The sequence below is a fragment of the Diuraphis noxia genome, unplaced genomic scaffold, assembly GCF_037042655.1.
Source record: "Diuraphis noxia isolate RWA-SAM2 unplaced genomic scaffold, SU_Dnox_SAM2 contig0001, whole genome shotgun sequence".
Taxonomy (NCBI): domain Eukaryota; kingdom Metazoa; phylum Arthropoda; class Insecta; order Hemiptera; family Aphididae; genus Diuraphis; species Diuraphis noxia.
This window is the reverse complement of record NW_028301711.1, coordinates 85,801,818-85,824,938: the sequence shown is the minus strand read 5'-3', so window position 1 is coordinate 85,824,938 and position 23,121 is coordinate 85,801,818. Positions and strand designations below refer to the sequence as shown.

The window sequence follows — 23,121 nt, the reverse complement described above, 5'->3', positions numbered from 1 at the left end:
TAATCTATAACTTATAATAAAGATCACCAATTTATAAATATTTATAAATTTCTCAATGAGTACCAAATCACCGTATATTAATTATTGCTCATAATATCTCGATGAGTTTCTTGGTTGTCAAATAATACATATGCCACAGAATGAAACAAGAAGTTTTCAAGAACATCTAAATCATAAGATTAACCACAATTTCAAGTTTTTGTTATTAAGTGCAAAATTAGGCAAAATAGTACATTAAAACTGGCCAAAGTGATAACACTTATCAGGGGGTATTCAACTCCTCTTCATTAATAGTACCTGTTACTACAAGAATTACGTATTTATAATGTAAATGCCTAGATCCTAGCATATTACATATAATTTAAACCAAAAACTATCTGTTTATTGGGAGTATTTCTTTAATTAAATAAAAATAAAAATGTAATTGTATTTAAAAGTGTCAAAGATTGATTAATAATATTTATCAAACACGTTTATTAAAATATTAATTAAGCTCATTTATTAAAAAAAAAAAATACATTGATGAGACAAAAATATTTTTTAACTTAAGTGTAAACAAGTAACTACAAATAATGATAAGCTCACTGAATTTATAAGTTCTTATTTTTTATTTGTTTATTTTATTTTGTGCGTGTGTTTACATAAAACTGTCTGAATCATAGCCAGAGTAATCAGTGTTGGCCGTCATGTTTTCAGTTTTCATAAGAGATGAGTAAGACCTGAAAATTATTATAAAATAAGATAAATAAATATTAATGATTTGTATTTTAATTAAGTATAGCAAAATGAGGTAATTGTAAATCGGGGTGATTAAAAAAACTATCATTAAAATAATGCTATAATTTTTTAAACATTTAATACAATTATATGGTGGTAAAAACTAAAAACTAAGTTTGGTATTATGCACGAAGAATTGAGATTAAGTGATAAAATATTTCATCTGATAATACTCCTTATTTCTTTTTCTGATCATCATATAACAATAACTCATAAAAATTGTTTATAAACTATTTACAAATATAACTATAAAGTTTAAATTAATTTTGATCTTATTGAGCATAAAATAGATTTTACTCATAGAAATGTATTAGTTCGTCATGACAAAAAAATATTTACATTTCCCCTAATAAATTTACACTTTGGATGGTTAAAATATTTGTTAATTAAATACTGTCAATATAGAGGATTTTAGTTTTATATACACAAATCTAATTTACCAAATAAGCTAACTGATTAAAAAAAAGAAAGGAAATATTTATTTCTATAGAAACCCTAGTGAATTGAGGCAGTTTTAAATATAATTAAAATTTTTAATTTTACACATGACCATTAAAATGATTGAAATTTTACGTTATATTAGACATTTGCATGCTATTAGATAGGGATAAATTTATTCATTTACAATTACCCAACCAAAAATTTTTTATAAGACAATTGTAATATTAATTTCAAGAATAAAAAATGTAATTGTTGGCATTTTTCTTGTGAATTCTAATTTTTAAACAAGCATAAATTAATTTTAAGTACAGATAAAATAAAATAAGAGAAAATACAAACAATATTGAATTTTTTTTATGAATTTATAGCTATAATTTATAATCACTTTAGTTCAGCAGCTTCGCGGTTCCTACGCTCTTCTTCTTTTTTGTTTTCTAAATTTATTTTTCTTGCTGCTTTCTTCTTTTCAATTTCTCTACGTTCCCTTTCAGCCCTTGCGCTCTCGTAATCAATTACTATACTTTTTTCGGTCTTCTGTAATCTATTAACAATGGTCTTCTCTTTTTTCACATTAACCTTTTTTACCTATAGGATAAGAAAAATTAAGATTGTGTTGAGTTATTTATATTGATCTTAAAACATGTATTATATATATATGTTAAAGTCAAAGTGTACTAGCAGTATTTATAAAGGCTACCTATTTTATAAAATGCCAAAATCCTTTAAGTTAGGCCATCTTCTAGAACAGTGTTCTAAACCTTTTTTGTTATATCTAACGTAAAACTGTCAAGGCCCCCTAATAATTGTATTGTTATATAATAATAGTAATCTAACATTAGACTGACAATGATTAATCATATGACCAGTTATAATATAACTAAATAACCAATAACATTTTAAATTAAATATTTTAAGCGCCCTCATTCGTATAGCCATGGTCCTCTAGGGGACTGCGGCCTCTGAGTTGAGAAGCACTGCTCTAGAATATTATATGAAAATTAAAACACGTTTTAAGTGATGTGTTTTCTATTTAAACAGAAGTATCCTCTGTAGATAAAAGTAATACATGTTGTATCAATAAAAAGTATCTTTAATACTATTTAGGGCTTGTTTTATTTCAGTCATATACCTTATACAGTATGATTTATGTGTGTATTTCTGACTAGTATGCAATAGAATGAATGATTTAATAAAAGAATAATAGATATTTTAGGTAGAAACAAAAAGAATCCAAGATATTAATGGTTATCAAAAAGGTTAATCTATAGTATATATTTTATACTATACATTTTAACTATCATTTACCGGAAATTTGAGTTGACTTTAATTATTTACATTCATTCAAAGAACACTACAGCCTCATTCATTGTCTTTGTTTTAAAAACATTTTACAAATCTTAAGCTCTGAATAATCCATTTAAGTCTGCTAGATTTAATATTAGAGTGAATTGGCCTACAATCAAATTTAGATGTAAGATATTGTCTAGTGAATTTCATGTTTTTTATTGTTTTTATTTTTAAAAAAACTATGGTAATTTTAAAATTGTAACTTGTTCATAAATTTTAAATGTTTTAATTCTTATTAATTTAAGATATGAGACAAAACAAAACCTATAGGATTCACTAGAAAATATTCTTACTTTTGAATTTGATAATAAATCACAATTCACACTAATATTAAACCTAACAGAGTTAAATGGATTATTCAGAGCATACAATTTGTAATACTACATGTTTTCTTAACTTAAAATTTAATATGTCCAGATTTTCAACAAACACTAAATATAAGTTTAAAAAAAATGCTTTCAAGTGGTTCAAGAGTATTCATACATATAATTTGTTAATTTTGCCTATTTTATAATATGAAATATTACACATTGTTTAAAATGACTTAATTTTACACTTTGACTATGACATACAAAAAAGTAGATATTTCAAACATACACTACTAGGATTCAAAAATGACACTTCCCCAGGTTTCATGCCTGGTAGCTTCTTAAGATTTGACCACATAGTGTAGACTACCTTAACTTCTGCTAATTTGCATCCTTGAATACTGTTTGCTTTAACTAATTGGCATGCGTCTTCTAACAATTCTTTAGGTATATCATCAATTGTTTGACCCTATAAACAAATTCAACATAAATTTAAAGATAAAACAATAAATCATTCAAAATTAATTAGAATCATTGCTAATTTAACAAAACAATTCAACTGGTAACCAGGGATGGCGATAGGATTTGCGGGGCCCCGGTCAAAATAAATAACAGTCACATTACATATTATCCGGTTCCGGGACATTTGCGGTCGGCACCTTTTGCGTGCCATTTGCGGTCAATTTATTTCTATCTACCTGACTATAAAATTCGGGTGCTATATATAATATTTTATATACTATATACTTAATTTATATTAATAGGTAGCTATAATACTTTTTTTTTTAATTATTAAAATAATATAAGTATTTATAAATGAAATTATACTACTGATTATTACTATACTTGTCAAATATATTATATTTAAACTTCCCTTCACACTTTTCCAGGCTTAGGACTGGCAGTATTTTTTACTGACGTGTTTAAAAATTCACATAATAATATATTTGTCAATCACAATTCACTGTACTAATAATATTATAAACGGTGTACAGGCGAACGGATTCATTTCGCGAACAACGTTCCACCTATATACATAGGTACTCGCTGTGTAATACACGCACTCACACAATTATTATATTAGACATTAGTAGCCATAGTATATTTATAATGGATAAACCAATTTGTGATACAGCCGTTTGGTTGATTGTGGATATTCGATGTCATAATAGATAAGGCGATATATTTTATTATATTTTATTTTTATTATCATTTGTTAACATCGTCGGCAATATTTACTCAGTGTTTAGTAATTTAGTATTATATACGCCTTGGTACCTACAGTTCGATTTGTTAACAGTGTTTTGATTTAATTTAAATTAAAAATGAATAATTCGTTTGAAGTGATAGATACAACTAAAGGTCATCCTCTAGCTATACACGACGACTATCAATATAGAAAGTATCGAACAAATAACGCAAATATTATAACCTGGGTTTGCTTGAATGAGAAAAAAAGATGAAAAATGCAAAGGAAGATTAAGAACGACAGGTAATAAAGTTTTAAGTGTTACCAATCATAAATGTAAATATGACTTAGCAAAAATTGAAGTAAAAAAAATATACAATATTGCAAAACAATGTACACTTGATACAACATGTTCCCCCGCTCAAATTTTTTGAAAAGAGTTTACACCATTATTAGAACAGGGATTAGATTTAGTGACTGAAATTCCAGTATACTCATCGGTAAAAACAACGTTGAATCGTATACGGCGTAAATCACTCGGAAATGCATTGGATCCTAAATTAAGAGTCAGTCCTAAGCCTGGAAAAGTGAGAAGGGAAGTTTAAATATAATATATTTGACAAGTATAGTAATAATCAGTAGTATAATTTCAACTATAGCAAAAAAGTATTATAGCTACCTATTAACATATTCAGTATATAGTATATAAAATATTATATATAGCACCCAAATTGTATAGTCCGGTAGATAGAAATAAATTGACCGCAAATGGCACGCAAAAGGTGCCGACCGCAAATGTCCCGACCGCATTGGTGCCGACACCATATTATCCAAACCAACATATCTCTGAACAGTATAAAATATCATTTAAGAACTGCGGGGCCTTAAATATAATTTTAAAATGCCCTGATTGCCCCCCCCCCTAGCGCCGTCACTGCTAGTAACTATAAAAATTACCTCTTTTAACCTTAGGTACACATGTGCTGATGAGAGATTATCTACATGAAACCACACATCTTCAGGTAACATATTTTCAATCAGTTCATCGTCTGAAAAAAAGTAATAATACATTTTTTAAATAATAAAATAAATACACTTCATAATTTAAATATATTTATTTACATAACAATAATATAAATTATTACCTATTTTTAATGTTAAATTGTATAATTTTTACCTAAATTTAAAGTTAAAAAAATACAAATATTGATGTTTGTAGTTAATTATCACATTAAAAAGTGACATGTGTATGCAAAATTGATGTTAAAAAATAAATCAAGTATGACATAGGTAGGTACATTGATTTGAACTACTTTATACAACATTTATTTTTAATAGGTTAAATAATTTAAAAGATTAGGTAGAAACAAACCTATGTTTAAATTGAGGAGTAATATAGGAGGACAGAGTTCCTTTTGAAAAAAAAAAATTAAGTTCATCCTTTCTAATCATATTTTAATCAATAAAATATTTAAATATTCAGATCTATACATTTTGTTTACACTTTTGCATCCTCCTTTTAATTTTTTCTCAATTTAAGCACTGTATGTTAGCTATGCATTTGAAAGTAGAAAAATAACAATAAAACTGTTAAATACTTGTTGGTTATTATTAATTATAAACAAATTACTCTACATAACTTGATATAACAAAAATAATAACTTAATATTTTGGTATAAATTTGTGTTAAATAAATTGCTTGAATTAACTTGTTTTTTATCGCCCCGCCACCAATCATTTATAATTTGTCACTCAACCTAAGGCGTGAGTATTCCTACTTAATCTAAAACTTAGATATATTAATTATGTAAATTAAAAATGTATTATTATGATTGATTTTCCTTTATATTTCTACATTTTGTTTTAAGATTAGTCTACATAGTATGTGATTTTTTATGGAATAAGGGAAAAGACTACTAAACATATTTGAAATTCTTTTTTTACTTTTTAAAATTTTGTAAAAGTAAATAACTAATATCATAATACAATAGATGATCAACCTTGTGGTGAGGTGATCAATTTTATACAACACAGAGACGAGGCAATAATGAACCTAATTCACCAATTAGGGTATAATAATATTAGGTGTGGGTTTAATAAAAACGTTTATAATTTCTACAAAAGGAATAACATTTAGTATAAATTAATTTAAAAATCCTCTTCACTAATAATGTAAGTATTTATTAAAAGTTTCAAATTATAATCTGTTTAAACAGTACACTAATCTAAATGTATACACATAATGTATAAGTATTTAATTTGCTTTACCTTATTTTAAATTTAATGTGACTATTAACATATTAAGATTTTAAGTAAAAAGGATTTTTACTTTTAAATAATATAATAAAAGTATATTGACACAAAAAAAATTGTATGTTGATATATTTTGTTATTCATTTAAATTTTGCATTAATGTACATAAATACTGGAACCAATAATAGGTACAACGTACAAATTATGATTATGGTACTGGACCCTACAGTTCAGAATTATAACTTATGACAATGTTGATGTGAACTACAAATATCAAGTTATAGTTAATTTTTGCTGTTTTTGCATTTTTCTAAGAGCAAACTGGAAAGACTGTGAAATAAAAAGTCTGTTTTCAAATCTCATCTATTATATAATTCATATTTTATTTCAAACTACCTATTGAAACTTTAAAAAATGTCTGGAACATAATATATAGTTTAAAAAAAATATATTAAAGCAGTAACATAATAATATGTTATGTACAAATTCAAAAATATCCGTTTGTTATTTTTTTTTAATTTAAAACTCAATATAGGTCATTAGTAATTATTTCAGATAAATAGGTCTTTATTCACCTATTTGACTCATTTTAAAAACAAATGAATGTTAATTTTAAAAATTCAACTTGGAGAATCAAACAAATAATGAGATCAAACTAAAAAATAGCTGCAGACTTACTTTCATAGCTGTCTACACCTCTCAGCAACGTTACAGGTGGGTCGACAGCTGAAAAAATACAAACACATTGTAACATTACAAGAGTTTAACGCAGTCAAACTGAATCACACTCGTCGACAAGGCGCTGTATTTATGTAAGTCTAACGTAGGTACCTGTGCTTGTGTACTGTAAAACCATCGTGGGCGCTGCGCTGATCGAAGTGCAAAAGAGTTGGTGGTGCGAAACCTATTGCAAAACCGACGAAAAACAACGAACGCGATTCGTTTTCCCAACAGATACGCCAAAGGTTTTACGGCCGGAATCGCGTTTGATGGTGTGCGGCAACCGGCTTGACGGACGAAACACTAGCGAACGGCAATTAATCGCTGGTTGATGATGAATCGATGAAAATCGTATAGGAATGACACGCGGTCGGTAATGGTCTTGACTAAGTCGTCAGAATTATATCGTCGACAAAAACGTGCGCACGTGTATCGAGTGCATCGGCATCCTGCCAGTGGAGTAGTGGACAGTGGATATCTAGTATCTACTATCAATGTGTATCGGTTATCTAACGATCAGGGTGAACAACTGCGGCAAGATTTCAGTGAGCGTACATCGAGTTGCCGGATGCGATTTATCACGGCGCCCGCGTCGCCGATTTATGTAATCAAAGGCGACAATAAGATGACGGATAGTGAAACACCAAAAAAAAAAAAAACCTGTTAAAACAAAATCATGAGAGTATGCCACACCCAGAGCTGTTCATTTTTGTGCGTTCGTCACGGCAATGCACTACACGGCAAATTTATGTTCAGTAGTTCTAGTATTGTGCAAATTAATGATAGAATTAATTGACCTACTATCAAGCTAGAACACGACAACATTACCTGTCTATCTATGCTTGCTTTCGTGTGGGTATTTCACGAAATTTTAATTTTTAATTTGTTATGTTTTACACACTCAAATACGACGGCACGACGCTTGAACATTTTTCCAGTGGGTGCTGAGGGGAGTAGATACATAATGTACATGCAGGGGTGGTTGGGTACTTTTTTTACCAGGATATATTTATTGGGGCCTCATATAACTAGGGCTTATGTATATTATGTATGTAAATAAAAATGGTCGCTTCGCTCGCAATACTTTTAACAATCAAATCATTATATATTATACACTACACAATCAATCGTTAAAAAAAATATAATTATTAAAATGGAAACAATTTTTTTAATGTACTATTCCTAGCATTTAATTAATTTATCATATCATTTAAATCAATTGTATTCAGTAAATCTTTTACAACATTCATTAGCATGAAACTTTCTAAAATTTATTTTTCAAGTAGTTTTCATATATTTCAACTTAGAAAAACTCCTTTCACATCCTACTTGTGTCACAGATAATGTCAGCATCAGTTTATACGCAACAAACACACTGGGATATGCATTTGTGTAAAAGTTATATTTCAAAAGCACATCAAAGCAACAAATTACACAATATTTTGCATTCGTGTTTGTATTAAGACTGCACGATACTAAAAGTTCAACATCAATTGAACATTCTAAAAAAACAAAATTAAAATAATAGTATCAATATTAAACGGGTAGGTAGGTACATTAATACATTCAAAAATATTAGTTATTTTTGTTATTACCATCAATATTTTCATAATAGTCTTGTTGTTCAGTATTATACACAGTCAATATCTTTTTTATTTCTTTCCATTTTAATATATAGTTTATGTATTCATTTTGGAAGTCTTCGTACATTTCTGGACAATAATTGCAAATCTTGTCAAACACTCCAATAAGTGCATTTTTTGGAAGTGTTACATCTGGTTTGAAATTATTATTTTCTTCGAACCTTGAGGAAATGCTCTCAATAACAATGTCCAGTTTCTGTTGGTGCTAAATGTAGATTAAAATGTATAGTGATAACAATTTAAATTATACTCTAGTTTTAGTAATTTTTTTTATAATACTCATAATTAGTTATGTTGTAGCTAGTGCCTTAGCTGTCATTTGTGTTTACTCAGTTTTATATCATTAAATTAATATTTAAAAAATAATATGTAATAAAATAATATTGGCTATTTGTATCAGGAATGTCTAATAGTTAAATTAAATTATTATAAGTTTTTTTGAATGGGTAGGTAAGGTATACTATAAACAAACTTTTGTATTCTTACCAAACTCATTGAGTGGTTGTGATTCGTTGTTGTTATTGCAGCTACTCAAATCATTCACATTATCACTGTGTTATTCTTTTACGGGTAAACTTTCTACTTCGCACAGATTATTATTTATGTCAAGAATATCTAATAGTTTGAAAATTAAATTAGGTATCCTAAATGTTTTAATAGACTAGTGACTTCAGTAAATGATAACACCTAGGTACCCTAATTATTCCTTACTAAAATTCGCGCTTTTGTGTTTGTCTTATATTATCATCATCACCAGCTAACATATTATTATGTTTAGTTGAAAAAAAACCACAGAAGTAAAAAAAAAATTGGTTACCACAAACATTTGAAACCCTTTAAAACTAATTAAACAATTAAAAACAAAACAAAAATGTACTTAAACTAGGTAGCTTTTTCTTAGTTTTTACCAGAGAGTAAAAATATGTATAAGTACACACACATAATACAATTCCATTCTCTAATATTATATTCAAGATGTTTAAAAATGATTGAATAACATTGATTATTAAATTATATCTTTCATTGTATTAGGTAAATTAGGTAACAAATGCAAATAGTAATTTAAAATTTTTCCTTAGATAACAATATTGTAAACAAATTCATATTATCACACAATTCATATATACAAAAACCTATTATTAAGTTTAAATTAAATATATTTTGAAGCTACACAAAAATTGTTTAACAATATAATTTGTATAACTGCAAAATGAAACAAAAAGTGTATATACATTTCAAGGAATCAATATGTTCTATATCTATATGTTTAATCCTCCTAATTTAAAATTGAATTATATGGCCATTAACCATTTAACCATGTAATAGTAAAGATATTACTTACCGGTATTTTTTGCTAAAAAAACATTCAACTTTTTTTGAGTTTTATCATTGGCACATTTAATTAACAAATTTTGATCCATTCTTTTTCTTTTTGAAGCACCACTTTTGAATTTTTGTTTAGACATAATTGTACTATTGTGGTATAATTTATATTATTTAATAAATTAAAACTAAATTAGCAAAAACTAAAAACCACGACTACAATTGAAAGCCAAAAGGTAAAATAAAAATAACATGGGATGGTTTTCTCAAACATTATTGTGATTACTCAGATAAATAATTTATTTAACATAATATAAAATAGCTAAAGTAGCATATATTTCTCAATAGCTAAAGAATATTTATTTTTATTTTTTCATGAAATCAAAAAATATTTTAATACTGATCTTAGATGACTGCATATTAAAAATTATGTAAAAATTCGATAATTTTATTTTTACTCTTATAAACACCTTTATGACTGAATGATTATTCTATTTTGAACTTTTGTTTCATAAATTTAAATTTAAATGATTGAATTTAGAATTGATCTGATGAATTTGACTGTCAGGAATTTTAGACAATGCTATGAACATTGTCTGGATACCTACTTATCATTATTTCCATTCAATAATTAATGCATATTATTAAGTAAATGCAATAATAAATGACTATTTTTTTTTGTTATCACAAAATAATTAGTTTAATCTGTAAAAAAAAAAAATTAAGACTGATAAAATTAATAAATTTACTCTTAGACAAATATCAAATATTATGTAACATTATGTTACAGTTTTCTGTGTGAGGACTGGCAACAAAACTAGACAATTTTTAGAGGAGGCTTAAGCCCTCCCTGACCCCCTCGTGTTAGGTACCGTGTCTACTAACTCTCATAATTTATACAATAAGTTAATTTTAAAAAATCCATGAGAAAGCACACATAATGTTCCTAACGATCTTTAAGTTTAATAAATGATAATAGTTCAATTCATTTAACAGTTACTACACGTCATTTTATTTTGTATGGTGTATAAAACAAACATAATATTATATTAAATATGATGGAATAGATGAATGTAAATTCTTACACGTTGGTAAGACGGACGCAACACATGAGGGCGTGTGACACATAATAATCAGGTCCTCAGAATCAAATGTTATACCTAGGTACTATTTATTGGTATTAGGTTAAAAATCTTACTTACTAGGTTACAGAAAAAAGCTTTGAAGGGGGGATAGGTTTTTTGAATTTATACAACAAGCATTCTATGGAGTATGAATCATAAGATGAATGTATAAACATATATGGTTACCAAACAAAATAAATTAATTTAATTTTGCTGTGTTCAAACCAGTTAACAATGAAATCAATAGTTTTGTAATAAAATTCAATTAGTTATAGAAAAATTATAAACAACATTGATTGATATATAAAGTACTAAAAATTTTGTTTTCATTTTTGTATCTTTTTTTTTTTTGAAATTGTTATATTTAATATTATTTAGTATAACAGATAAATAATGATTTTTAACATCAAAATAAATAGGTGATGACAAATTTAAGATAAAAGTTATTTGTACAACATAACATATTACTCATTAGTTGTAATTGGACCTAACTAAGATAAATAATTGACAATTGTCTAAAAGAATTTATACTAATTATTAATGATAAAGTGTTGATACCTAAAAGCATCATATTAAACTTAACTAAGAATATTAATTGGAAATATTATATTCCTAGAAATATGTAGAAAAAGACTTGAATATTTTTCTTTGTCATTGACTGTTATTGTAACATAAACCACGACAATAAAATTCAGTTAGAAGAAGTATAATATAACTTCTAATTGACTCAGAACTATAGATTTAGTTTAATTAATTATATAAATTTAAATAAAATTTAGATAACTAAGAATTTTGTGTAATATAAATTAAGCTTAATATTTTATAACTAAATGTTTATAAAATAATAATAAACAATAATATTTTGATTATGCAAGTTAAAATTAAAAAAGGAATTTGGATATATTTATGAATGTACTTGATTTGTACTCTTAATAGTTACAACTTCTTATTATAATATTAAATTAATATATAAATTATAAATATAAAATAAATTAACATAAAAAGTTGTATGTTTATTTTAAACATAATATTTAAATAATTAAATAGCTAGGATTGCTTAAGTACAATTTTAAATTTCAATGTTATTCTCAATAAATACGTTGGCCATAGTTTAATTTAACTATTATTTTTTAAAGGCAATATAAAGTTTGCTTAATAATTAACTTAAATATTATTAATATAATCACTGAAAAGTGTGTATTTAGTTATATTTGACGAGTAAAAACATACCTAAAAATGAGCATTGCTTTAAAAAACTTTTTTAGAATTTGTATAGAATTTAAAAAGTATAATTTATGAATAGTCATATATATCTATGATTAATACATAATTAATAATATAGTTAAACGAATGTATACATATTACATATACCTTGTTTAAAAATAGTTGAGCAAATTTAAAACAGATAAATCACATTTTATAGTTAAGTATCATAATAAAAGTATTATTTATGAAACATAAAAAATCTTAATAATGTAATAAACTATAATAGAAATCTTCAATCAGATTCAAGTAAATTATATTTTCGATGCATTTCTGCTACAGTTACTCCTTCTAGAATAGCTAGTCTTCCCAAAACTTCTTGAGTAGCATCTTTAATGTCATTGTACTGATGTAATGCATTCATAATTTCATCTTTTTCTTTTTTTTTCATTTTCAACTTTTCCAATTCTATATCTAATGAGTTATTCAGTTCATGCAAGTCCTTCTATATTAACAATACATCTTGATCAGTCAAAATTTATATTATATATATATATTTTATATTATTGAACAATTTAATCACAATGAATGTAAAATATAATTTTTTAAATCTAACAATATTTTTAATCAATAAGCGAGAATTATAATAAATATACATCAGTGGCACAACTAGGCTCTTTCTGTAACCAAATTGTTGGTGCTTTTTACGAATTTTATATAGATGCATAATGAAACAATTTCAAACATTATGTTGTAACATCATGTGTAAGCGTTGCTAAGCTGGATATATAATAAAGAATATTACTATTATTAGACTTTGACTTCTTATGAGTTGTGAATAAAGTATATTTAAATATTTTATATGATCCTTGTTTAAAAAGTTTAGAGAATTATTTAGATTATGTTAAAAATATAACAATAAGTGCTTAGTTTGTGGTTTCCGTCTAAGTGGAATTATTTGACAAAGCTAGATAATATACTGATACAAATTTACCTATGGACTGAGGTAAGTACACTAAAACTGAGATACACCCTAGAGCACTATAATTTTTACTTGCCTATTTTTTTTAGTTGGTTTATAAAACTGTCATATCCTTTTTTTAATGTGAGATATTACAATAATTAAATTATTATATATTGTTCTAATGCATAATTAATTGTAAAGAATTTATTGTATTATTATTTACTTTTATTTGAAAGTTTTGTAACAGCATAAAAAAAATATAATTGTACAACAGATGATCGACCCTGTAGTGACAAATAAATTTTAGATGGAGCGGTAGCGGGGCACTAACAACAAGTACCTTAACATATAACATTTGATATTCATTGTACAATTACATTCAGTTTTATTTTCACTTACTAAATCTTATTGAAATCCATGAGTCAATAAAAATAAAAAATAAATAATAATCATCATACTTTTTCCACTAGATTGTTCATTGCTATTTTTTTATCGTTATTCATTATTCTATTTTGCGTTTTCTGTATCCGTGAAAATAGTTTTTTCTTTGTTTGTTCCCAAATGCAAAGTAGTTGTTTGTTCGTATTCCAATCCGTATTCTTTCATACCACGCTATATGAAATAATGATGGTTATTATTATTGCTATAAATAAAAATGTATTAGCTTATATATTATGTTAACTCACTTTTACACAGTCTGTATACAACTCAAACACTTTATTGCATCTTTCATTGTTATCATGTCCATTCATATAATGTTCAGTAAACCATACATTAAAACACTGATCATACTTTTGTTTTAATTCGTCGCAGTCAGGATGGAAACTTTTAAGCCGATCAACTTCAGGGCTAGAATTATTATCACCCATCTCTATTACACAAATTATAACTTAATATAAATATAAATTTTCAAAATCAATAACTTAAGAAAAGTGACTACAAAACCATAAAGTTTCCATCTTAAATAAAGTAGATTTATTAAATGATTTTTATAAAATTCTTCATGGATAGTTGATATACAATTTGTCCAATCGACAATCAGTGTTCCCCACAATGTAGAACAGTGATAGTCGACATATTTCAACACTTGGATAACATAGAAAAATTAAAAAGGTTTGGCAAGCTGGACAAAACAAAAATTTGTAGCCTTATTTTAATAATTTTTAAATATTAAATAATATATTTAAGAATATAGTTTATAGTAAAAAAAAACTTAAGTGTTATCAACTGTTTGGAAAATGATCAATGTGATTTTTGTTATCGTATATTTTTCCCTAATATTTTTTTTAAATTTCCAAGTTAAAATTACTTATGCTTACTCAAGTACCTACATAATTTAGTCATCAATTAGGTGTAAAAAGAATATGTTTTAAATTTAATTTATATGAGAAAGTCAGTTTACGCATGTATCTATAAAAATTAGGATGACCATAATTACATTTTAAAAAATAGGCAAACAATCCAAGATATCTAAGAAAACCTCCAAAATATGTTTAGAGATTTTAATATTTTTGAGATGCTTGCCTGATATGTTATCGGTAAAGAGAGAATTTTTTGGAAATACATAATATAACATTGCAATATTCCATTAGAATAATACGTCTTATGCTTATCACTGACCACTGTTTATTGTCATGAGTCATGACACTTGTCAAATAAAAAATTTTGTTTATGAGTTATGACTATTAGCTTCAACAACTCAATATAAAACTTTTAATATGATACTATGAAATTTGTAACATTATTTCAGAAGATTTAATATCAGGAATGAATTGATTCTTATTTTATACCTACCTACCTACCTAATTTTAAATTGTGCTGAACGAAATATACGATTCCAAACCACTATAGTAGAACAAATAATAATTAAGATTTAAAATTTAAACTTGCACCTCTAGAGTTTCAAGAATAGGAATAGATGTAAAGAAATTAAAATATAATTAATTACAAAGAAAAACTAACATGTAGTACTGGGAATATTATATTGTTTGTATTGTATTAAATAGTGTACATACCTGAATGTATACAATTAATTCAAAATACGCTAGTAAAAAGTTGAAATGCTATTAAGCAAATGGAATTGATTTTAATGATCGAAAGCCAGCGGCAACTATTAAATTGGTGAAATTTTTAAGGGTTATACACAGAAACCCGGGTGAAATCAATAACGTGACATTTATTATCAATTATCATGAAAATAAAATAAAATTATGAACTTATCTTGGTTTGAGTTTACCGTGTTAACCAGGCGTGAATCGTGGAGATAAAAGAATTCATTCATTTTGATGCCTCCAAACCATAAATGATAATACGACGGTAATTAATATTGATAGTGTCGTGAAATAATAATTATTGTTATGGTATGTGACCAAGTAAACAACTTTTGTTATAACTTTAAAGTTTCTACTTAGATCTTACTCAGTACTCACTGTTGTTGCGGGCTATGTATTCCATGAATTCATAAATCATTCATTTATTTATAATAATAAACGGGACAGGTCCTTAACATTTACATAACATAAATAATTAATAACGTCACTATAATTATAACAATAGATAGAATAAGTAATATTCACATGATTAACAGAAAGAACACGGAAAAAATAGGTAACAATTTAAAAATTAAATAAAATATTCGAAATCCTTGACCTGAAATAACAATAGTCAATATATTATAATACTTCCTACAATCAGAATAGGACAAATTAATCTAGTAGAAAAGTAGGAACCTGATATAATAAATTATTGTCGCAACTTTAAAATATAATATTATTCGAACATAGTATTATATTATAATTATTATTATTTATAATCGTGATTATTGTAAATTTATCAATGTTATTAATTAATTCATGTATTTCATTTTAAATAAATTTCAACTTTTAATTTACCAAAACAAAATATATATACTATCTACTAAAATACTAAAAGTCTAAAAAGCAGGAAAGTGGATATTGCTCTGCTGTATAGTAGGTTACAAGTTGGTTACTGTAATGGATGGTATTACATTTGAATTCAATAATATGAGATCATTGTATACGTAAAACAAAACGGATCTAAGCGGAGACAGTTGGTCAGTCTAGGAAATTTCATATTATTTTTAATATTATATTCTTATTTTTTCAAAAAAAATTGTAGGTACCTAAAAATAAATTCAAAATTAATCAAATCAGATTCATTATGTATCTGACTCACTCAGTCATTCATAGTATATACAATTTATTAGAAAGTATTAATATAAGTCATTAATGAAATTAACTACTATAATTAGAATATAAAGTATACCTATTCTAGAAATTTGAAGTACTCATGAATAATATTTTTAAATTAGAACAATATGACTAAAATTGTTATTCTTGGTTAGTAAATATGTAGTTTCATCCAAATTTAAACTTGAAATAACTATTAAAAAAAACTGTATTCGTATAGTTCTTAGATTTTTTTTGTTACAGAATCAACTACTTACGTAGAACCTTGTTTAAGATTATCAATCCTTAACTATTAAATAAATTTTGTCAAAATTTGAACTTAAGTATTTTCCAACCGCTATTATATAAAATTATGGGGAATATAAAATCTGTTGACTTTTGATATATTGTTGTAATTCAAAAAATGTATTACCTTAGATACTCAAAATTTTACCAAATATTTTTATTAGCATTTTCTATACACAGTAATTTTTTAAAAATATTTTGACTGTTTTCGTGCTATTTATATGATAATTTTTTTTAATTTCATAAATTATTTTTCAGTTAAAAATTCATAAAAGTTTTTAATTTTTAATCTGCAATTACTGTACAGCAGAATGGTATCCATAACTGTTTATAATGCAAATTTAATTAATTTTCTATAATTATGTGTTTTCTTAAATTAATTATTTATATATTTTAAAGGATAGAAAAATTATTGTGACCTAGAGTGCCAAATCTCTAAATATGTCATTGATAGTGTTTAACAATTTATTTAATAATTTAATGTTTATTAAACACTGTTTATATGATGATTTTGGGGTACTAGTGTCTTCTTTTTTCTATAATATTGCACTATGTTCATAAAAATATAATTTTTATAAAAACTTTATGAAAAATTTTGAGGAAATACCTAAAATAAAAATTTCAATAAAGACTCAATTTAGTATAATAATACATAAACATTTCTGTAACTTGTTTAAACTTATTTAAATTAGTCTCGGTGAATAGATTAAATGAAAAATACAATAGAGTGTGACTAAAAAATTTTCCCATATTATTTCGTAGCCCTTAGGTATCTTAGTATTACAGTACATTATAGACACCCTAAGATGCTAAGTACACTTCAACTTCACAAAACATTGTGCTCAACTATTTTACATATTATAAAAATAATGACTAGTGTTGCTAGTGACAATTATTCTGCAACTGACAATATTATGATTTATGATTTAATACTTTTTAGATTTTAGAAGTGTTGCTGTATAGGTAATACCATATCTATTAACTACAGTCAGGGACGAATTCGGGTCGTGGGGGGGGGGGGTTGAAAAAATTTAAAGTAGGTATATTCATAAATATCATATTATTCATACTGTATGTTTGTATTACACTTTTCTATATTTTATTTAAGTCACTTATACTATAAACATAAATACATAAAACATATATAATATCATAGATAATAATTAATAACTAATTATTAGAATTTGTAGGTTAGTGTAGGTTAGTTGTAGGAATTTCCAGTAGACGGCAATTACACTCGTCGTCTATTTACATTACGTATATCATCGGATTGGCAGCCTTCGATGTCGATCAGTTATTAATAAGTTATAACATACATTTTATTGGTGATTTTACTGTATCCATTAATTTACAAACCACGGGAGAAGGGAAACTTTTTAATAACTAATAATTTATTTTAATTTTTTTGAAATGTTATTAGTAATACACTAATACATTTGTAGGTCAGATAATTTATTTTTTGTACCTACTATTTCAGGGGGTGTTTAAACCCCTAACCCCCTCCCCCCCTGCGTTCGCCCCTGACTACAGTCTACATTATATACGCTGATTATATTATTTCAAAATAAGTTTTTACTGTGTTCTCATCTCGCATTCAGTTTTATTGTTAAAAGTGGCAAAGTGCAGTTAAACATTAAATATTATTTTTTTAAATACCTACCCACATTTTTTAACGATGTTTAGTCAAGTATTTAAATAAGGTAAAGAAAAATATTAATAACCCACTCATTCAAAATCTATTTCAGTACACTAATGATCTTGATAAATATGCAGATGAAGAATTTGGAGAAGACAATCCAAGTTTTATTTATGTTGACAGCACAGAGGAAGAACGCGGTCAAGAAAAACTAATTGTAATCATTTTAAAAATTAGATCAAAGAATTTTAGATTTTGGACCAAAACAACCGATCCTAAAAGTAAATAATATATTGTAATTTTTACTAATCATAAGATAAAACAAGGTATTATACTTTTTAATTGTGTTATCTAAAATGTTAAATTAATTGTCTGAAAAATATAAAATGCATTCATAGGATATAATATTGTATTTAGTATTATATTAAAAAAATGAATTAGTAAATTAATACTAAATTTAATTATATAAATCTAATAACTATAAGGTATGGGTACTTAATTATTAAAACTACCAAGTTTTACATTTTTTTTTTTTTTTTTTACAATTCCTATTTTTTCATAATTAACCAAACACTCTTTATAGAAAGCAAAATCGATCATTTTTAGATGGCTATTTTAATCAGTATTCATGGTTAAAGTATAACATTATAATTAATATTGTGTTTTGCTGAATTTTTAATTCAAATAATATTTATATAGCTGATACTACTTTAACAAATAAGGGATTCATAAATTGGCAAAAAGTAATATTATATTTTTTTATTACACACGCGCTTGTATTTCATTTAACACAATATCAATTTTTGTTTCATACATTTTTGTTTTTCATGTTTAGCTAAGTGGTAATGATTCCAAGTTAATGAGCCATGAGATATAAAATGTAATTTAAAATGCATGGCAAGTTGATCTGGATATTTAAGTGCAATAACACAAATTTCAGCTCAAAATAAAAAAGAAATTATAGAAAACTGAAACTATGTTAAACAAATTATTGATATTGTTTTATACTTGACACATCAAGAGATTTCATTTAGAGGCTACAATGAAACAAAAGTCATTAAACCAAGGTAACCTATGTATGAAAATGGAATGTAGGTAGTATTTTATGTTTGACAAAGTGACGTCTAACCATCTGTTTGTCATTATTTTGTTACTACCTATGATAATAGTTTTATTTAACTATTTATTTTATAAAATATTAGGTAATTTTAAAGAAGCCTATCAGTTAATGGCTAAGCATTATATACAGTTTAAAATTAAAAAAAAGAGTTAGTTTAATATTACAAGTCCTGACATTCAAAATGAGTTAATAAGTGTTTGCAGTGATGTTTTAAAAACTAATATTATTTCTCAAGTTGGTTTTTTTGCTATTATGGTCGACAATGCCAGGTTCTTGACACTACTTGTTCATATATCATTAAATCATATATTATACTATTACCAATTTATCAGGCATTGGCTAATTAAAAAATTAATATTTTTTAAATTAACTTCATTACTTAACTGGTCAAAGAATCTATAGCTTAGCTTATTATTATATAATTTTAAAAATATTGAAATAATTAATTTTTGTTATAACTAGTGTAGTCATGCTTATGCAAATAGTCAATATCTTTAAATAGGTACCAATAGGTTAGAAGTCATAAACTCATAACACTCTTACACATACCAAACATGTCGACAATAGTCTGAAAATCAAAATACTTAAATAGTAAATTCTATGGTAGATCGTAGGTGTATATTATTTTATACTTCATTATACCGTACAACTAAATATTTGCAGACGGAGATTAAGTCATTGCGCAAGAATGATTGGGTTGGGAGGATTCAAAACCATACGCCACCTACCATTCTACCAAAAATAATATACAACTTAATACTTATTCTTACAGAAATATTTTGAAGATATAAAACTATAAAAGGAAATATTTTATTATATTATTATAGGTACGTAAATAAATATATTATATTATATGTGTTATGGGAAAATTACAAATTCAACAGATTCAAAAAATGTTTTACTTCATGATTATAAAATATACAGGATGTAACAGAAATATATGACAAATGAAACATATACAAACATATACCAGCATATAAAACTGTTACACGCTGTATAAAAATATTAAATATATAATTATATTATTATAGTGGAATATTAAAAAAATCGGAAAAAGTTAACAGAATTTTGTACCTATGTAGTTTTATACTGTGTGTATTTCAATATTGGATTCTAAATGTAAATTTTCTTTATGAAATAATAAATTCATAGTATTCTTTCCCATATTTACGGTTTCATCGAAATTTTCAAAAACAAAATCGTGTTAGTTATTATAATTATAATCAGGACCGGATTAAGATTTTTTGCGCCCCGGGGCAAACCTACCTAAAATTAAGAACTACTTTTTAATAATACATAAACATAACATTGTTTTACTATAATTTGGCATTTATTATATAATATTAGAAATATATTAAAATTATATGAAAACAATATTTTTAATATTACTATATACCTAAACAATGTAAATACATTTATTAAAATAACAATTTTGTAAACATGATTTAATATTTATTTAATTATTAATTATTATTATGGCGCGGACTCTGTGACTGTAGTTATTATTTGTAATTCAGATATCGGTAAATTCGTGAAAACGCGTATGTGAGTTTGCGCGCCGTGTACACTGTCGTAATCGCTAATAGTTTTTCACTCTAAATGGTACCCGCAATATTTCAAAACTTTGCGCCTTTAAAATCTTGCGCCCGGAGGCAGATGCCCCCTCTGCCCCCCCTTTAATCCGGCCCTGATTATAATATATTTAAGGAATAAGTTTTATTATCGGTCAAACGTTGGTAATACTTGCCAGGCACCACAGGTTGTCAGGTGTTCACAACGAATATTTCCCCTAAAACTTGTACCAGCCACATGCACTGACCGACGCACGGCCAATCATCAGTCCGCAGTTGACACAAAGAGATTCGCCGAAATACGACCACCTCACATCGCTGTCGCCACTATAGTCGCACTGTCCAGACTGTTTTCTGTTTGCATGTCTTCCATTGCCGCTATCCACTGCAATCTACAGGTGAGTAAGTTATGTATTTTACTTACTAATGTCGAAATTTTACTATAAATTATAATATAGGTAATATCATTTACAATATGTATATGCAATTGTTAATGCTCATTAGCTTTATGGGAATTAAAAAGTCGCTTATAGCGCCTAACTATTCCGAATTATCTTGTGCATTGACTACATTTGCATGTAAATATTGTATTTACTTGTAGGAACGGCCACCGGTATCGATCTTAAATGATTTATAATGTACGTATGCATACGAGTCATAATTCATAAGCGATAATAAAATAGAAAATATGAAACATTCACACGACATGGTTTAATGATTTTAATTAAGGAGGGGTATTAATTTTCACCAGTCTGTGCTTCCTCTACTCCCAAGCACCGCCTTGTTTATGATTAATTATATTAGACAGCTAAAGTCTTTATTCTTCTTCAGGTAAGTGCCAGAAAGTCATTATTATGTAGATATTTGTATGTTCGGTAAACGTGTTTACGTAGAATAAAACATATTTTCATTTAATATGATTGATTACTAAACAAAAATCATTTATCATAATATTATCTTAATCAGACATGTCCATCATCCTAAAAAGTAAAAACTCGATATATTGGAACAAGTAATAATCCCAATTACGACTTCTATAATATATAACATATTCCATATATTATATCATTATCGCTCATGTGGATCATGTGGAGGGTTGATTACGTCATTATTTGCTCCCTCTTGTTCGGATAATATTTATTGCGTATCTACAAATTATCTACGAATTATCGAGTATCATAAATTCGTAAAATAACGTAATGCGTCATAATCTCCGTCGGTTCTGCAGGGGTTGTTTTATGACGTCATCGAGGGAACACATAAACCGATTGTCGGACAACGCTGTGGCCAGTGTTTCAAAAGGTTCAGAACCCACTCGGGTGGGGACCGCAGGTGAAACTATCATTTCACCCCGCTACTCTTATTACACCGCAGTTAGCGCGTTTAGTTGCGATTAGCACCACCGAACATTGTCGTTGTAATATTTTGACGTATAATTTTTTGTTTTTTCTTTGCAGACAGCCGTCGTACATCAGATGTTCGGGCTGTTTATAGTTGGGTTATTGTTACATATTTAGGGTATGTATTCGTTATGTTTGTGGTATATCGTTATTGTTTATTAACTAGGAATACCATCGCTGCCAGTTGTTTGAAACACTAATTTAATAATACCTGTATGTCTTATTGTCCGCTACTTTTCACGCAATTTCATCATTATTTAATTATTAATATCCACTTATCTCAGTATTCTTAAGTATAACTGATAGGCATATCTGAACTCAGTATTTTTGGATTGATAGAACCAATTATATATCACTAGGTATTATATTTTAACAATATTCCGTCCTTAGTAATTTTATCTATTAAGTACCTAATCCATTATGATATTATGTATCTGTATCTACAATGATACTATTGGTGCTGCTAAAATTGACCATCTATCAAGTAGGTAGCAGGTACTTACTATAAAATATATATTTTGAAATAATCTACGTTCTATTTTCTTTGAAACGTCAAATGGTATATTCCTCATTGATATCATATCATATCATATATTATATTTTGTAAA

The 23,121-nt window shown here is 26.3% G+C and overlaps 4 protein-coding genes across 20 annotated transcripts in view; 1 reads left to right on the top strand and 3 right to left on the bottom strand.

Annotated features, from left to right (window-relative positions):
* Window positions 1-472: 472 nt before the first annotated feature.
* On the bottom strand, window positions 473-7,480 carry LOC107167090 (coiled-coil domain-containing protein 25). Its single transcript, XM_089217333.1, has 6 exons — window positions 7,147-7,480; window positions 6,994-7,041; window positions 5,020-5,111; window positions 3,163-3,342; window positions 1,604-1,803; window positions 473-719 (listed from the first exon to the last, which is right to left on the bottom strand). Exons 1-6 carry the CDS (start codon window positions 7,169-7,171, stop codon window positions 638-640), a joined length of 627 nt encoding a protein of 208 aa, XP_089073459.1. The 5' UTR covers window positions 7,172-7,480; the 3' UTR covers window positions 473-637.
* A 245-nt stretch (window positions 7,481-7,725) lies between these two features.
* On the bottom strand, window positions 7,726-10,848 carry LOC149062258 (uncharacterized). Its single transcript, XM_089217334.1, has 3 exons — window positions 9,165-10,848; window positions 8,631-8,883; window positions 7,726-8,537 (listed from the first exon to the last, which is right to left on the bottom strand). The coding sequence occupies exons 1-3, from the start codon at window positions 9,171-9,173 to the stop codon at window positions 8,314-8,316; spliced, it is 486 nt and encodes a 161-aa protein (XP_089073460.1). The 5' UTR covers window positions 9,174-10,848; the 3' UTR covers window positions 7,726-8,313.
* A 1,544-nt stretch (window positions 10,849-12,392) lies between these two features.
* On the bottom strand, window positions 12,393-15,509 carry LOC107167098 (uncharacterized). 3 transcript variants are annotated; one of them, XM_089217335.1, is made up of 5 exons: window positions 15,308-15,509; window positions 14,238-14,415; window positions 13,979-14,163; window positions 13,751-13,904; window positions 12,393-12,833 (listed from the first exon to the last, which is right to left on the bottom strand). In XM_089217335.1, the coding sequence occupies exons 4-5, from the start codon at window positions 13,793-13,795 to the stop codon at window positions 12,624-12,626; spliced, it is 255 nt and encodes an 84-aa protein (XP_089073461.1). In that variant the 5' UTR covers window positions 13,796-13,904; window positions 13,979-14,163; window positions 14,238-14,415; window positions 15,308-15,509; the 3' UTR covers window positions 12,393-12,623. The 3 variants fall into 3 exon arrangements, with proteins under 3 accessions (XP_089073461.1, XP_089073462.1, XP_015371486.1); XM_089217336.1 differs by lacking the exon at window positions 14,238-14,415 and having other exon boundaries at window positions 13,979-14,141; XM_015516000.2 differs by lacking the exon at window positions 14,238-14,415 and having other exon boundaries at window positions 12,664-12,833; window positions 15,308-15,490.
* A 63-nt stretch (window positions 15,510-15,572) lies between these two features.
* LOC149062257 (uncharacterized) overlaps window positions 15,573-23,121 on the top strand; it is a 31,198-nt gene continuing 23,649 nt past the window's right edge. For 3 of the 15 annotated variants that reach the window (XM_089217323.1, XM_089217326.1, XM_089217324.1), the window contains exons 1-5: window positions 15,601-15,899; window positions 18,532-18,703; window positions 19,258-19,489; window positions 20,206-20,369; window positions 21,293-21,515. In XM_089217323.1, the coding sequence (XP_089073449.1) occupies window positions 21,476-21,515 (40 nt within the window). In that variant the 5' untranslated portion in view covers window positions 15,601-15,899; window positions 18,532-18,703; window positions 19,258-19,489; window positions 20,206-20,369; window positions 21,293-21,475. Of the gene's footprint in view, window positions 15,900-17,828; window positions 18,487-18,531; window positions 18,704-19,121; window positions 19,166-19,257; window positions 19,490-20,205; window positions 20,370-21,292; window positions 21,516-21,925; window positions 21,945-22,570; window positions 22,632-23,121 lie in introns of those variants that run through there. The other 12 variants (XM_089217325.1, XM_089217317.1, XM_089217318.1 and 9 more) reach the window with 11 other exon arrangements.